Source organism: Sapajus apella, unplaced genomic scaffold (genome assembly GCF_009761245.1).
Source record: "Sapajus apella isolate SASKATOON/1434 unplaced genomic scaffold, GSC_monkey_1.0 scaffold22, whole genome shotgun sequence".
Classification (NCBI taxonomy): domain Eukaryota; kingdom Metazoa; phylum Chordata; class Mammalia; order Primates; family Cebidae; genus Sapajus; species Sapajus apella.
The window spans coordinates 6,452,782-6,468,934 of NW_022436962.1; the positions used below are offsets into that span (position 1 = coordinate 6,452,782).

The 16,153-nt window shown below is 40.9% G+C and overlaps 1 protein-coding gene across 2 annotated transcripts in view; it reads right to left on the bottom strand.

The window, feature by feature from the left end:
• KLHL12 (kelch like family member 12) overlaps positions 1-15,036 on the bottom strand; it is a 38,291-nt gene extending 23,255 nt beyond the window's left edge. Inside the window, exons 1-5 of one of the 2 annotated variants that reach the window (XM_032288779.1) lie at positions 14,602-15,036; positions 12,724-12,954; positions 7,234-7,387; positions 5,630-5,847; positions 1,150-1,299 (exon numbers count right to left, since the gene is read on the bottom strand). In XM_032288779.1, coding sequence (XP_032144670.1) covers positions 1,150-1,299; positions 5,630-5,847; positions 7,234-7,387; positions 12,724-12,954; positions 14,602-14,721 — 873 coding nt within the window. In that variant the 5' untranslated portion in view covers positions 14,722-15,036. Of the gene's footprint in view, positions 1-1,149; positions 1,300-5,629; positions 5,848-7,233; positions 7,388-12,723; positions 12,955-14,216; positions 14,239-14,601 lie in introns of those variants that run through there. The other variant, XM_032288780.1, reaches the window with a different exon arrangement.
• Between the last annotated feature and the right edge of the window lie 1,117 nt (positions 15,037-16,153).

Consider the following 16,153-nt stretch of genomic DNA (forward strand, 5'->3'; position numbering starts at 1 on the left):
AACTTGCACCTTTGTAAACAGCTTCTTTATAACAAAAACTCTTCTCAAATTGTCCTACTTTGAGCATACCATCTGTTTCCTGTTGGGACTCTAAAGGACACAGCTCTAATTACATAGCACCTCTATTAACCTGACCAAAAAGTTCTCTGTTGAACTGGAAAGGAAAACAAACAGTAGTAAACACGTACAAGACATGATTTTAAAAACTTTCACATAGTAACTTAACTCAATGCTGACAATAACATATGAGGAAGATACTATTAACATCTCTGTTTTACAGACAAAAAAGCTAAGACACAAATATATTAAGACATCTGCTAAAAGTTCACAGAGTAAGTGGTGAATTTGGGATTTCAGGCCCAAGTCTGGTTCCAGCATCTGTGCTCCTAACCACAATGTAAAGAACTAAACACAAGGGATATGTGAGTGGGTTGTAAGAAAGACAGAAATCACAAATAGGAGAAAAAGAGTTTGAGATGTGACACTAACCATCTTGCAACTTTTCTCATGTGAACAACTGAAAACTGTTTGAAATTAACTCACTAAGAGATCTAGGGCTGGGCCAGCAAGAGGAAGTCTTTTACTGGCCTGGGCCTTACCTACATGCTATAAATCAGTGCTCCCTCAAAGTATGGTCCAGGCGACATAGGTGGTATATATGGTAAAAATTATGAAAAAGTATCACAAAGAACTTAAGTTGGAAAAACACTTCTATAAATAAACTCAACATGATATGACTAAAGTTGACACTAAAATGTATCAAGCTCCTTTCATACTGGTTTCACCAGAAGTCAAAAATGAAGAGGTTTGCTAAGTGTGGCATCAGGGCAATTTGAACAATTTATGTTTAATGGAGAAGGAGACAAAGTTTATTATCAGGTGTTGATACAAAACAGGGGCATGTAAAACAAAAGACAGCAAAACACAAAACTGAAACACATTTTCATTTGTGTCAAGAGCCTGACTTGTCAAGAAATTCACTTTTCTTAGAAATATGCCTGGGGACGACCCAGCATCACTCTCACTGGCATTCCTAGAGAGGCAAACCAGGAGACACTGTGCCTACATCAAAATAATCAATTTTGAATATATAACACTAAGGTAAGAGTTTATCACGGTTTTGGATTCTGACAGTGTTGCATTACTTACCTCAGCATCTATTACATCTGTGATATACCTGGGGGTTAGCAGGGGCATCCGCACATACTGCAGCAGGTTAGGCAAGGATTCTTCCCGCTCTTTCTTGGCATGCTTCACCCAGTTGATCACAGCCTCGAAGACCGGCTCTTCAGAATCCACCTATAAAGGTGTAATTACACATCGTGGATCTACTTTTTCAATTAGCTCACTATCTCAAATAGTTACCACATTCACTTTCTCCTTCCTGCTTCCCATTGCCCACCACCACCATTTCCCATCTTCCAGAAATAGCTAGACTCTTGGGAAAACAACTTTTTTCAGATACAGCTAACAGATCAGGAAAAGAATTACAGTCAATTTGGGTTAAAAAAAAAAAAATCTAAAATAGATAGCACCTAATAAATCACCAGTCACATACGGGTCTTCATTTCAGAATTTTTCCCATTCCCGAATTGCTTCTGGTCATCCCTGTAACTTTAGGGAAGGTAAGTGGGGGAACCTGTTGCCTTATTCAAAATCAGCTCTTAAAATAATTTTTGGTCATAATTGTTATCTAATGATCTCCAGGCTCACCCCTCAAATTGTCTACCCAAGCCTCTGAAGCAGGAGCTTCTCTAACATCACTAGGTTGCAGTTTTCAAAAGCAATATCAATTAGCCTTCCAGCAACTGCTATATATTAGGCACTGTGCTGTTTGAGAAGATATATTTAATTAATCATTTGGGGAACTTAGGTCTAAGCTTACATATGACCAATTAGATAATGTGTGAGACACTCTAAAAAAACCTACATCACTGGAAAGACCTAGGTATATAATAACACCTGGGACTTTCCAAAGACAGACATCTGAGTACAGGTCCTGTGTCCCTTCTACCAGTACCTAGGCAGTACATATTCTGGGAGATACCTTTCAGAATGTCACTGTGACTAGATTAAAAAAACCACCCTGTAAACTTTTCCCAAGAAGTGTCATACTCTAAAAATGCAGAAAATATTTCACAAAGTTCATTCATTTGAGGGCTTTACTGAACCCCTCTCTTAAGTGCCAGATACTGTCCTGGAAACTGATTATACAATGGTGAAGAAATCAGATATGATTCCTGCTCTTAAGTGGGGAGTCAAACTGTTAAATCAGAAAAATGAACAATCTATTATTGCATACGGCATAGGAAAGATACTGGGGTTTGAGACAGAACAACATGAGATTTCCTAATTTAGACTGGTGAGTCAGGGAAGGCCTCCCTGAAGAAGTAACAAATTTAAATCTGATGGCTGAGTAGCAGTTAGCCAGGAGAATAAGACAGTACTGCAAGGCAGACAGAAGAGCACACACAAGAGCGCACGCAAAAGCACTAGAAATGCATTGTCCAATACACTACCCATGTGTGGCTACTGACATTCACCTTAATTCAAATTCAACTAATAATCAGCTTCTCAGTTGCACGAGCCACATTTCAAGTGTCCAACAGCAACACGGGTCTAGTGGGAGCAAACTAGGCAGTACAGATATAGAGTACTTCCATCTTCACAGAATGTTGTACTGAACAGCTCTGTCCTACAGCAAAAAAGAACTGGCAGCTTGAAGAAATGATACAGGCTAGTGTAGTAGAGTGAATGAGGGTGATAGAGGAGTAAAAGATGAAGCTGGAGAGTTAAGCAAGGGCCAGATACAGAGAGCACTGGAATACTGGATTTGATAAGGGGAAGCATTAGCAACTGGGAGTCAGACATCTTGGTCCTATTTCTGGCTGGTATATGGAACAGAAAAAAATGTGTCACTTGCTTTCTTATAGAAAAAAGGCAAAGGGCAGTCCTGACACACACTTAAACTATACATAAGAGTTCTCAAGCTTTTTTCCATTTCAGCTTCTAAATAAGGTTAGTTGTTTGTTCTCTCTGCTCCATCCAGTTTTATTCCAAAGCCTGTATAGCTACAAAACAAATGCCTTCTGTGATTGTTTCCTGATCTGGACAATTAGAAACAAACTGAAAACATGGCCAGCTCATAGGTGAGTGATTAAGAGAATGACTCTGGAGCCAGACTACTTGAATCTGAATCCTGGCTCTACCATTTACTAGTTGTGGCTCTACCACTTACTAGTTGTGGTATGAAGGTTAAACTCCAACCTTCATTTTCCTCCTATGAAAAATGAAGATGTGATAATTAAATAAAAGTACCAAGCACGGTGCCATAACAGAAGTTCCAGTGGACAGGGATTTTTTGTTTTGTTCATAATTTGATCTCCAGCACCTGGAACTGTTCTGAGCACAGTTAGTGTTCAACAAGTATTCAGTAAGTGAACCAACAGTAAATGCTCAGTAAGTATTATCTATTATGTATATGTAGGGAACTTCAAATCTGCAGTGGTCATTCTATTCACTGTATTTTCCAATATGTGGACAAATCAAGAAAAATCAAGATATTCTAGTGAACTGCCAGTTTCCAAGTCTGATGAATACATCTTTTGGCTATGCCTGCCATTTCAGCACAAGGAGACAATGTCCCACACTAAGAGGATGAGAACTAAGACTTTAACAAATTCTTGTCTCAACAGCATTTGCAATAGCAGCTTCTCTGGGCTGATACAGAGCAGCACGTCAGGCTGGAAAATAATTCCTCTACAGTTGGAACCAATGTCACCAATAACAGTCACTAGGGAAAGGTGTAAAGAAACACTTGGCTAAAATTTGATATGAAATATACGTAAGGTCAGGAGCAGTGGCTCACGCCTGTAATCCCAGCACTTTGGGAGGCCGAGGTGGGTGGATCACTTGAGGTCAGGAGTTCCAGACCAGCCTGGCCACAATTGTGAAACTCTGTCTCTACTAAAAATACAAATATTAGCTGGCATAGTGGTGCATGCCTGTAGTCCCAGCTACTTGGGAGGCTGAGGCAGGAGAAGAGCTTGAACCCACGAGGCGAAGGTTACAGCGAGCTGAGATCACGCCACTGCATTCCAGCCTGGAAGAAGTATACTTAAGATCTGTTATTCTATTACACACATATCCTAGTTTTAACAAAATAAATTAGGAGGGAGTAATCATTTAGTTTACGGAAGTATATTTTAGGTTTTCTTTAAATGGTATTGCCTGAGGCTAGTATTGCTTGAGCATAGGAGTTTGAGACCAGCCTGGGAAATATAGTGAGACCCCATCTTAACAACAAATGTTAAAAATTAGTGGTGGTGTGCAGTTCCAGCTACACAGGAGGATGAAGTGGGAGAGTTGGTTGAGCTCAGACATACAGGCTGCAGTGAGCCATAATTGCACCACTGCACTCTAGCCCGGGTGACAGAGCGAGACCATCACAAAAACAAACAAAAAAAAATTAAAGGATTGGGCCACTGGAGATCAATACTACAGGCTTCAAAGACATCTAATAACTATATTGGACTTCTCACTCCAATTCTTAGCCTAACTATAGATCTATATGCAATAAAACTCTGCTACTGGTACTCTGATTTAGAATTGATTTAAGATTCTTCTGTATAGGTTAAGTCACTGAATGCCTGCCTGGTACAGGTGGTATCCCACTGGTAGGTGAAGTATTATTCCTTTTTCTTCCCGATAAGAGACAGGCTCTTGCCCTGTTGACCAGGCTAGAGTGCCGTGGTGTGAACATGGCTCGCTTCCTGGGCTCAAGAGATCCTCCCACCTCAGCCTTCCAAGTAGCTGGGACCACAGGTGCTCACCACCATGCCAGGCTAATTTTATTTTTTTGTAAAGACAGGGTTTTGCCATGTTGCCCAGGCTGGTCTCAAACTCCTGGGCTCATGCAGGTCTCCTGCCTCAGCCTCCCAAAGTACTGGGATTACAGGCATAAGCCACTGCACCTGGCCTACTATTCCTTTAACATCTAGTTTACGTGTCCCTCCTTCCATCCCCTGCACCCCCAAAAGAAAGTTTTTATTTGGCTACTGCTTATGTAGATCCTCACTTCTAAACTTTTATCTCTTCATTTTTGATCCACTCCTGGGTTTATTCTTCTTTCTTCTATGTAATGTCCTTACTTTGTATAGGCTCATTATTCTCATTATCCTCTCAACTTTTTTTTTTTTTTTGGTCTATATCCCTGTCTCTACTAGCATATTGTGAATTTTCTGAAAGCAAGAGCTATATTTACCCACTTGGGGATCAGTAGCACCTGGCATAGTATTGCTGCATAGTAGATATTGTCAATAAATGTTTGTGAAATGAGTGAATGCATAACAAAGACGTGTTCTACAGATATCTACTTTACTTCCAATTTCTGCTTATTCTATACTCTGTTTAATAGTGATTCTCACCCACTGGGATCATACAACTGAAGAAAGCGGCAAACTCCCTCTCCATAAAAATACAAATAAATTTGGTACAGGAGGGGTTAATGAAATCTTTGAGCCAATATGGATACTAGATTATGAAGCCCTGATAAGTAACTGCATCCTACTTTGCCAGTTTTGTAATTGCCCAATCTTGAAAAAACCATAACACCAAGACAAATCTGTACCTGAATTTCATCGCACTTGATTAGCTTTTCCACTTCTCTTTGACTCAGAAGAATGAATTCTTCATGCTGTACCACTTCAGGAAAATGCTTCTGGCTAAAAACCTCAGCTGCTTGCATCAGGTCAACACAGTTGTGGGTTTCAGCAAAATCCCTAATACCCAGGCAATTAGAAGGGTCCAACTGACTTTCTAAGAACTCACAGCAGGCTTGTTTCACACCTAGGATAGACACAGGCAGCAAACACTTTAGAATAGTTGGACAGGTGTGATCTAGTCTATATTCTTTTATGTTGACATCTTCTCTACATGTTATCAGATGAATCCTAAGAAACAGATTAGAATTCTATGCTTAAGGAACTTAAACTCTATTTCTGGCTTATGTGCTGTGTCACTTTCAGCAAGACCTTTACATCTCTCTCTGCTTATTCTTTAAAATCAGTATTGCAAGATGAATCGCATCCAGAGACATTGGCACAGTTCAACAAAAATGCCTATAAAACTCTTGGGAATCAAACTATAAAACCAATTACTAATTCAGCATAATGTACCTATCTTCTACTCTACACAAAAACCTACTAAAAGACTCCTGTGAAAGAAAAGCAGAAGACAGTAATAACAAATCTCATATTTACCTAATTGAAAAGTGCAGAGTATTTTAATTTTATAGCTATGCACTAATACAAAAGCTTCACACTATTTAAATCATGTATTAAAAACTAAAAATGTGTCAATTATGTATATATAAAAACTGAGAACAATGACAACATAACCGAATGTTAAAAAAGAAAAACTGGGGACCTGGAGTGCCAGCTCGTGCCTATAAATCCAGCACTCTGGGAGGCAAGGTGGGAGGACCACTTAAGCCCATGAGCTTGAGACCAGCCTGAGCAACATAGAGAGAACTCATCTCCACAACTTTTTTTTAAATTAGCTGGGTGTGGTGACATGCGCCTGTGGTCCCAGCTACTCAGGAGGCTGAGGTGGTAGAATTGCTTGAGCCCAAGAATTCAAGGCTATAGTGAGCTGTGACTGCACCACTACGCTCTAATCTGGGTGACAGGGTGAGACTCTATTGCAAAAACAAAACAAAAAACCCAAAAAACCTGGGAATTGTAAGGGAAAACAAACCATCTGTAATACTGTGAAAACTATAATTTTTGTGCATCAATTTAATTCAAACATTTAAAGATACAAAAGGGTTTACCATGAGAAGTCCCACTAGCCTCCTTATCAAACTGGCTACTTAATGGCCAGGTAAATAAAGAGTATCCCTGTAGGCTATGTATAGTATCAGTTTTTTTATACTTTCTTACAGATGTGTTATATACATGCATGTAAGAAAATACATAACTTCTTCTTCCATTTTTTTTTTTTTAAACAGAAAAGGTGCAAGTGCTCTCTTTTATAGAGCCAAATATGCATATCAGGAGAAGTTCCTTTATAGTGCTATTGACATCTGATTTTTTACTGCTTAATGAGACAAAGGGATAGCCAGTAAATGTGAGCATCCACAGTCTGTCTCCAAAATGGTCATGATTAAGTTTACACTATTAATTTTCAACCTTTCCAGGGCTATTTTCACATAGCAAGTTTTAACGTCTGTACCTTTCAATTGAAGCAGACAGGCTGCAGGGAGTAGTTCTTGTACATTCTCCACCGTCACATGTACTGTTTCTGTGTATACAAAGTCCAATAAAATTTCCATAGTAGAGGCAGTCAAACCTTGGATGTCAACATAAGGCTTGCCCTTCTCTGAAAGCTGAAAATTCAAAAGGTATAAAAGAATGATGGTTATAATTCCACAAGATAAAGGCACAATCTCATATCTAAGAGCTTACAGATGTTAATAATATTAATTGAACATATATCTTTAAAAATTATGGGCCAGGCCTGGTGGCTCACACCTGTAATCCTAGGACTTTGGGAGGCCTAGGCAGGCAGATGACTTGAGGTGAGGAATTCAAGACCAGCCTGGACAACATGGTGAAACCCCGACTCCACTAGAAACACAAAAATGAGTTGTGCGTGGTGGTACATGCCTATAGTCCCAGCTACTCAGAAGGCTGAGGCAGGAGAATTGCTTGCTTCAACCTGGGAGGTGGAGGTTGCAGTGAGCCCGGATTGTGCCACTGAACTCCAGCCTGGGCACCAGTGAGACACTCTTTCAAAAAAATTAAAAAATTAAAAAAATAAAAATTATGGTCTGTTTTGCTGGATTTGAATAAAGCAAATATGTCACATGTCTGTAGCTTTCCAAATGAAATAGGTAGTTATCTATACCCTAGGAGTAAATAATATGTGACCACTTCCTGGAATAGCAATGTTGCCAGTGAATAACTTTAAAAATTAATTTCATATTAAAATACAGGTGTAGGCCAGGCATGGTGGCTCACGCCTGTAATCCTAGCACTTTGGGAGGCCAAGATGGGCGGATTATGAGGTCTGAAGTTCAAGACTAGTCTGGCCAATATAGTAAAACCCCGTCTCTACTAAAAATACCAAAAAAAAAAAAAGAAGAAAAGTATCACAGACTAGAATGCAAAACTTCCACGAATATAACACTAGTCCATCAACTTTAAAGATAAAACATAAAAGTTCTTTTCTTTTTTTGTTTTTGAGACAGAGTTTTGCTCTTGTTGCCCAGGTTGGAGTACAATGATGCAATCTTGGCTTACTACAACCTCCACCTCCCGGGTTCAAGCGATTCTCTTGCCTCAGCTTCCGAAGTAGCTGGGATTAGATGCATGCGCCACCATGCCCAGCTAATTCTGTAGAGACAGGGTTTCTCTATGTTGGTCAGGCTGATCTTGAACTCCCGACCTCAGGCGATCCGCCCACCTCAGCTTCCCAAAGTGCTGGGATTACAGGCGTGAGCCACTGCACCCAGCTAAGACACAAAATTTCAAAAAAATTTCACATTTATAGAGGACCCTGTGGGTTACAACAGCCTCTTAAGGATTATCTAGTTCTATCATCTGTCCTTGGACTACATGTTTTTTTTTTTTTTCTGGAGATAGGGTCTCGCTCTGTTGCCCAGGCTAGAGTGCAGTGATGCGATCTCAGCTCACTGTACTTCTTCCCAGGTTCAAGTGATTCTCCTGCCTCAGCCTCCCAAGTAGCTGGGATTAAAAGAGTACACCACCACACCCAGCTATTTTTTTTATTTTTATTTTTTTGAGATGGAGTCTCACTCTGCTGCTCAGGCTGGAGTGCAGTGGTACAATCTCGGCTCACTTCAAGTTCTGCCTCTCAGGTTCAAGCAATTCTCTTGTCTCAGCCTCCTGAGTAGTTGGGACTACAGGGATGTGCCACCACTCCCAGCTAATTTTTATATTTTTAGTAGAGGCAGGGTTTCACCATGTTGGCCAGGCTGGTCTCAAAACTCCTGACCTCAAGTGACTGGCCCACTTCAGCCTCCCGAAGCGCTGGGATGATAGGCATGAGCCACCGTGCCCAGCTAATTTTTGTATTTTTAGTAGAGACAAGGTTTCGCCATGTAGACCAAGCTGATCTTGAACTTCTGATCTCAGGTGATCCGCTCACCTCTGCTTATCAAAGTGCTGGGATTACAGGAGTGAGCCACCATGCCTGGCCCTCATACTACATTTGGTAATGATGAAAAAGAATATGCAGGTCATCCTAAGGGACTTTCTTATGTGACACCATCTGAATACAAATAAAGTGTTTGTTACTTTTTCAAAATATTCGGTTAGACGAACTGAATTGCTAGTAGTATATTTAGTCTGAATTGTTAGCAGTATATCTCCTTGAAGCTGTTGAGTATTGATGAGGCCTGATAATCACAGAAAACTGTTTAGCTAAGAGAAGAAATCTTCAACTTTACAGGACAGTAAATTACCTAAAAATACCTTATAAAAATTCTACTAAATCTTAGTTTAGAAATTCATTTTACTCACAAAAATCTGGTGTACCTCCATTATGAACTAAATTGCTTTATCATGTTTGATTTCTCCGTCAGCCAGAGAATAACCAAAAAGCACTCTCTACAAAGCCAAGAATAAGATCAATCCCTAACAGTAAAAAAAAAGTCACTAGCACATTATTTTGAAAAAACATATTAGGTTTTATTAACACTTAATACAGTACTAATATTTATAAACAATTACTGTCCCAACACATTAAATACATTCAATAATTATGATACTGAAATATGTAAGTGCGTGTATTCCAGAAATTTCTTATTCAATAAACTATATTTCCATCAAATAGTTTAAATATTGAAACGATTTCACTATGTAAGAACTTAGAACAATAATATATTTTACATTTATATTTTGCTTTAAAATTTTTCAGTGTGCTTCTCATTTTCTACTATTTCATCTGATTCTCACAACAACCTGGTAAGGTAGTTAGATCTCATATTATTACTACTCAAGAGATAAAGGACCTAAGAATCAAAGCAGATACAAGACTTAACCAGAGTCACTTAGCCAGTAAGAGACAGACATCATTGCTATTGCTATCAAAGTCTTTCAGAAAAAAAAAAAAAAGAGAGAGACAGACATAAAACCCAGGTCCTCTTGCCTCAGTCCTGTGATTTTTCAATCAGATGACATTTGAGGAGCATTTCATGGCTGAAGAGAACAAGGAAACCATCTAGTTCAACTACTTTATTTTACAGATCAACCCAGTGAGGTTAGATGGTTGACAGGGTTTATACAGAATTGCTAAGAGAACGAGGCCTAGAATTCAGGTCTCTGGACTCTTTCCTTTAAACCAATTACTCTGAAAAATAAAAACAAAACCATCTGGCTTTTTTTTGCCTGATGTGTTTTTATTTTTATTATTTTTTTTTGGTCTTTTTGTTAATTTCCTTTTTTCGGAGAACGGGGTCTCACTATATTGCCCAGGCAGGTCTCAAACTCCCGGGCTCAAGCTATCCTCCCGCCTCTGCCTCCCTAAGAGCTGGGATTACAGGCGTGAGCCACAGCGCCTGGCCAGGCTGATGTCAGTTTTTAAAGAAAGAAATCAAAATGAGAAAAAAAGAATTAATTTCTGAATTAAAAGAGTAAAGACAGACTATTTTCAAGCTGACAAAAAACAGGATGCACAATACATAATTAGCACTCAACAGTTCTAGTTCATTTCATGCTCAGCAGCTTCTGGGTGACACTCTCTTTACCCAGGTAAATTCCAAATGCTTCTGATGCTCTTGGGTATATCTCATGGAGAACAGTATAGGACAGCGATCTGCCTTGTTTTATCACACAAGTTCATTTAAAAATTAGCCTGGATTAGCTGGAATGACCTATCAGTTCCTGTTTTCCCTACTAGCCATGTGACTGAGCATTGGCTTATAGTATTTTTAACTATACTGGTTTTAAAAGTAGATCGTAAGATATAAAATTCAGGCTTCAGAGGCTAAGGCAGCACAATAGTTAAAAACCGTTCCGGCTTTGGCCAGGTGTGGTGGCTCACACCTATAACCCCAGCACTTTGGGAGGCCAAGGCAGTCAGATCACCTGAGGCTGGGAGTTCAAGACCAGCTTGACCAACATAGAGAAACTCCGTCTACAATAAAAATACAAAATTAGCCAGATGTGGTGGCACATGCCTGTAATCCCAGCTACTGGGGAGGCTGAGGCAGGAGAATTGCTTGAACCTGAGAGGGTTGTGGTAGGGGAGGTTGTGGTAAGTCGGGATTGCACAATTGCACTCCAGCCTGGAGCAAAACTCCATCTCAAAAAACAAAACCAAAAAAAAAAAAAACCATTTGGGCTTTAGAGACAGAAAATATAGAATTAAATCCCACCTCGAGCACTTACAAGCCATGGGACTTTGGGCAAGTGACTTAATATATGAAACCCTGTTCCTTCATTTGTAAAAATGAGATGGTAATAACCACCCCTAGGGTGAGTGAGACATGCACAACAATCACTAGCACAGTACCTGGCCCATAAAAGGTAATTATTACCATCATAGAATACGCCTCTCCCATCCTGATGCAGTAGCAGTATCTTCACTAAGATGATAGAACTAACTAAAAAAAAAAAAATACCTGTGCTTAAAACGACGTTTAAAAAAGTGTTTTCATAATGAATTATTTCGGGCATACAAATAAGTGTAAATTATATCATAAACAGTGGTGCACCCACGACTGAGCTTTGAAAAAAAAAATCAAGGTAATTTATTTAAATCTGCTCTTATAATCAGACTTGGGATCTCGCAAAACAAAGACTTGCAATGTTCTTCTCTGTTCAGCTTTCTAGGAGTACTGAACACAATACAGCCTTACTCCGCATTTCAACTATTTTGTCAGGCAATTACTAAGCAGTGCTTCTTAATACTTTGTGAGCACTACCTGTATTCTGTCATGTCACCTTTTTCCTAATTCCCTTTGTTAAGTGCTTATGAGTTAACATCTTTTTTCAGTTTATGCACTCTATACCTGTACAGCTATTCATTAAAAACTCCTTCCTTTCATTTGAAGTTATCCTAAAATCTACACTGATTTTTCTTCACATATTGTTAGGAGGAGTGGGGTGAGGTCTGAATCGTACTCCTCTCTCCTTCCTTCCTTCTTATCCCTCTGGTATTCACTTAAAAATGTTTAAACTTTAGAAGGAGAAAAGGCCAGGTGCAGTGGCTCACACCTGTAATGTCAGGTGTGGCCACTTTGGAAGTCCAAGGCAGGAGGAATACTTGAGCCCAGGAGTTCAAGATCAGCCTGGGCAATATATAGTGAGACCCTGTCTTTACAAATAAATAAATAAAAACTAGAAACAAAAAAAGGAGAAAAACTGGAAGACAAATTTAAGAAATAGTAAAATACAATAGCTGACATTTGTGTTTTACTACATATTACACCATGCTAAGCACTTCATAAGTTATTTTATAAGATAATCTTCACAATAACCTTAATAACCATGTGTTATTACATATTACCATTACCCCTAATTTAAATATGATGAAACTAAGGCATAGTCAGGTGGTAGATCTTATTCAGAATCTGCCTAAACATCACAGTGTAAAAATTCACAATTACATCAAACTTCTAGTATTTTATTCAGTGAAATTAGACAACTAGAGTTCAATGGGAGAGTTTCATTTGTGTGGGGCTAACTTACCACTTACCTCACTAGTGAACATGGCACAGAAGTAATCACTACAGGCAGCCAGCACAATCCGATGGGCAGGGAAGTCTTTCTGCTCTACTCTCAATGTCACATCACAGAGGGTATTGCTCTTCCTGAGGGAGTTCATTGAATTGAGGATGGATTTAGCATGAGTATTTGTCATTATGTCTTTGGGGGCCATAATGCCACCCAGAAAGTGGTGCAGAGAAACAAAAGGGGTCCTTGGATTCTGCAATTACAAGAGAAAAAAACAATGAACACATTCAAAGAACTAGGGAAACTGAACATATTTATTAGCTTTACAAATTAAGAACCTAAGGGGCCTCCTCAGACCTAAACATACACAAGTAGAGGGCACTCCTATACCTGATGTCACCACCACTATCTAGTTCATGTACAAGTTCTCTTTTCTTCCTCCGAATTCCTCTATCACGGAGTGTCCCTGCCACTTGACATTTATTATGATGAATGCTGAAATGTAAGTAAACAATATATGTCCTGTAACTCTTCACAAGGTTCTTGTCTCAAATGATAAAATGAAAATATAGGCCAGGTGCGGTGGCTCACACCTGTAATCCTAGCACTTTGGGAGGCCGAGACAGATGGATCACGAGGTCAGATCGAGACCAACCTGGCCAACGTGGTGAAACCCCATCTCTACTAAAAATACCAAAAAATTAGCTGGGCATGGTGGCACACACCTGTAAGGCAGGAGAATTGCTTGAACATAGGAGGCAGAGATTGCAGTGAGCCAAGATCACACCACTGCACTACAGCCTGGGCGACAGTGTGCAACTCTGTCCCAAAAAAAAAAAAAATAATAAAATATAAAATTCCTTAAAGGTGTTATATCATTACTATTTAATATCCATAAGCAGATAAGTACTTAGAGGGTGAAGATCCTGCTTTATATGTATGCTTTCTATCCTAGAAGCTGCACAATAAATGCTTAGAACTCAATGAAAAAAAAAAAGTGTGTATTCAACTCAGAGCAAGAAAGTTTGGTAAAAATGTGCTTTTCTAAAGAAGTATGCAAATAATTATGTCTGATGACTTCCAAATATATCTGGATTCCTTCTTTAAGTGAAACTTCAGGCCCAGCCCAGTAGCTCACGCCTGTAATCCCGGGACTTTAGGAGGCCAAGGTGGGCGGATCAGTTGAGGTCAGGAGTTCGAGATCAGCTTGACCAACATGATGAAACCCTGTCTCTATTAAAAACACAAAAATTAGCCGGATGTGGTGGCACATGCCTGTAATCCTAGCTACTGGGGAGTCTGAGGCATGAGAATTGCTTGAACCCGGGAGGCGGTTGAGAATTGCTCCACCCAGTGAGCCTAGATCATGCCACTGCATTCCAGCCTGAGCAACAGAGCGAGAATCCGTCAGAAAAAATAGATAAATAAAAATAAAAAACAACAACAACAAAAAAAAAACCAATTGAGGACCCATTACCTACAATGAACGGTGGAAACCATCCAAGTTGGACTTACTTGCTTAAGCTATTGAAGCTCTTCAACAAGAGCTATTCCTACTCTACATCTGTAAATGTCCACTACTGTTAACCAATCAATATTGGAATCCAAAACTTTCTGAAATGATCCAAGGTGGGGAAAGATCAAACAATGGTCTCCAAAAGTCCACAACTCACAGTTTTTCAATAGGAAAAACGAGATCTTAAATTTTCATTCACTTATGTTTACAGTTGCCATTTTATACTACAAGCACTATATATAATCCCTCCATCAACCCTGCAAGACCCATTTTACAGAAAAATAGGTGATTCATCAAAGCATATGATGTTTTTCAGGAAGACTTAGATCAATTTAATTTCAACTCCAGGGGTGTAAAAAGGGTCCGAAACAAATGTCCATTTACCGTGATGACAACTTGGGAGGGAGGGGGGTTTGTCATTTCCACATCAAAATGATAGTAACCCTGGTGCAAAGTGGTCTTCCTTCTTGGGGATTCCTGCCTTATCACTCCAAGTCTCAGCATATCCTTCACCCTCACCTTTCTGAAGTGACGTATTTTCTAGAATTTCCGTTAATATCTCAATAGAGGGATTCCACTTCGGGAGATTCGAGGCAGGGGACGGGTAGTACATTCGGGAAAGACTAAATGTTAGCCAAGGAAACGAAGTCCTTCCCCCCGACACCAGCAGGCGTATGACCAGCACCGCCAGGTGGAGGTATGGGGAGAGGTGAGAGGGCGACCGAGGCCAGACGCCCCTCGCAGCCTTCCTCCTATCCAGGCGAGTCTCCGATTCCGCCTGGCAGGGAGACCAAGGATGGGGGAAGGGCCACAACCCGGAGTTGATGGACAGGAAGGGAAGGACTGACTGCCACCACTTCCGCGCAACTCACCTCCGCTCCCGTGCCCACACAGCCGCGCCGGGCCTGTCCCCAGCCTGTGGGGATATGGTGGCGCGCGGGGCCAGCAGGCGGCTCAGGAGGAGCCGAAGCGCCGCCGCCGCCCCGACCCGGAGGCTCCGGAGGCTCTGGAGCCTTCGGGTCTGGACCCCGCGGGCGCGCGACGTGATGACGCAATGCAGCTCGAGGACCGCCCCCTCCTCGAGTCCGCGTCACGTGATAAGGCGGTGTCACGTGACCTTCCTGTATCGGGGGCGGGACTTCTGTACGAAGCCGAATTAGAAAGAAGTTGGGTGGCCGGCGCGCGGTGGCTCAACACTGTAATCCCAGCACTTTTGGGAGGCTGAGGCGAGCGGATTACCTGAGCTCAGGAGTTCCAGACCCGCCTGGGCAACACAGCAAAACCTCGTCTCTACCAAAAAAAAAAAAAAATTAGCCCGGCGTGCTGGCCCGCGCTTGTAGTCCCAGCTACTCGGGAGGCTGAGGCAGGAGAATCCCTTGAACCCAGGTTGCAGTGTGCCAGGATCGCCACTGTTATTCACGTCCAATAGTACCGAATATTAAATGCATTTAATAAAGAGATTTTCCAAGCAGGCTTTGTGTGGGCAACAAGGCCGTTTTATTTCTCGCTTGGGTGCAAGCGGACCGAATCTGAGAAAGGACAGGAGAAGGGGTTAAGGGTGGGAATTAGTTTTATAAGTTGGGGTAATTTTGGGGGGCGAGGGCGTTGCAGAGTAAGATCAGTTACAGTGGTGGGGGGTAGTGGCAAGGAGTATACATGACCACAAGTTTAGTTACAATGGCGGGTTGAGTAAGGCGGAAGAGCAGTTAAGATGGCAGGATGGGATGAGAGGTATCCACATTTAACATAAAACAGTTAAAATGAAGGGCCGGGCGCGGTGGCTCAAGCCTGTAATCCCAGCGCTTTGGGAGGCCGAGGCGGGTGGATCACGAGGTCAAGAGATCGAGACCATCCTGGTCAACATGGTGAAACCCCGTCTCTACTAAAAATACAAAAAATTAGCTGGGGTTACAGGCACGCGCCACCATGCCCAGCT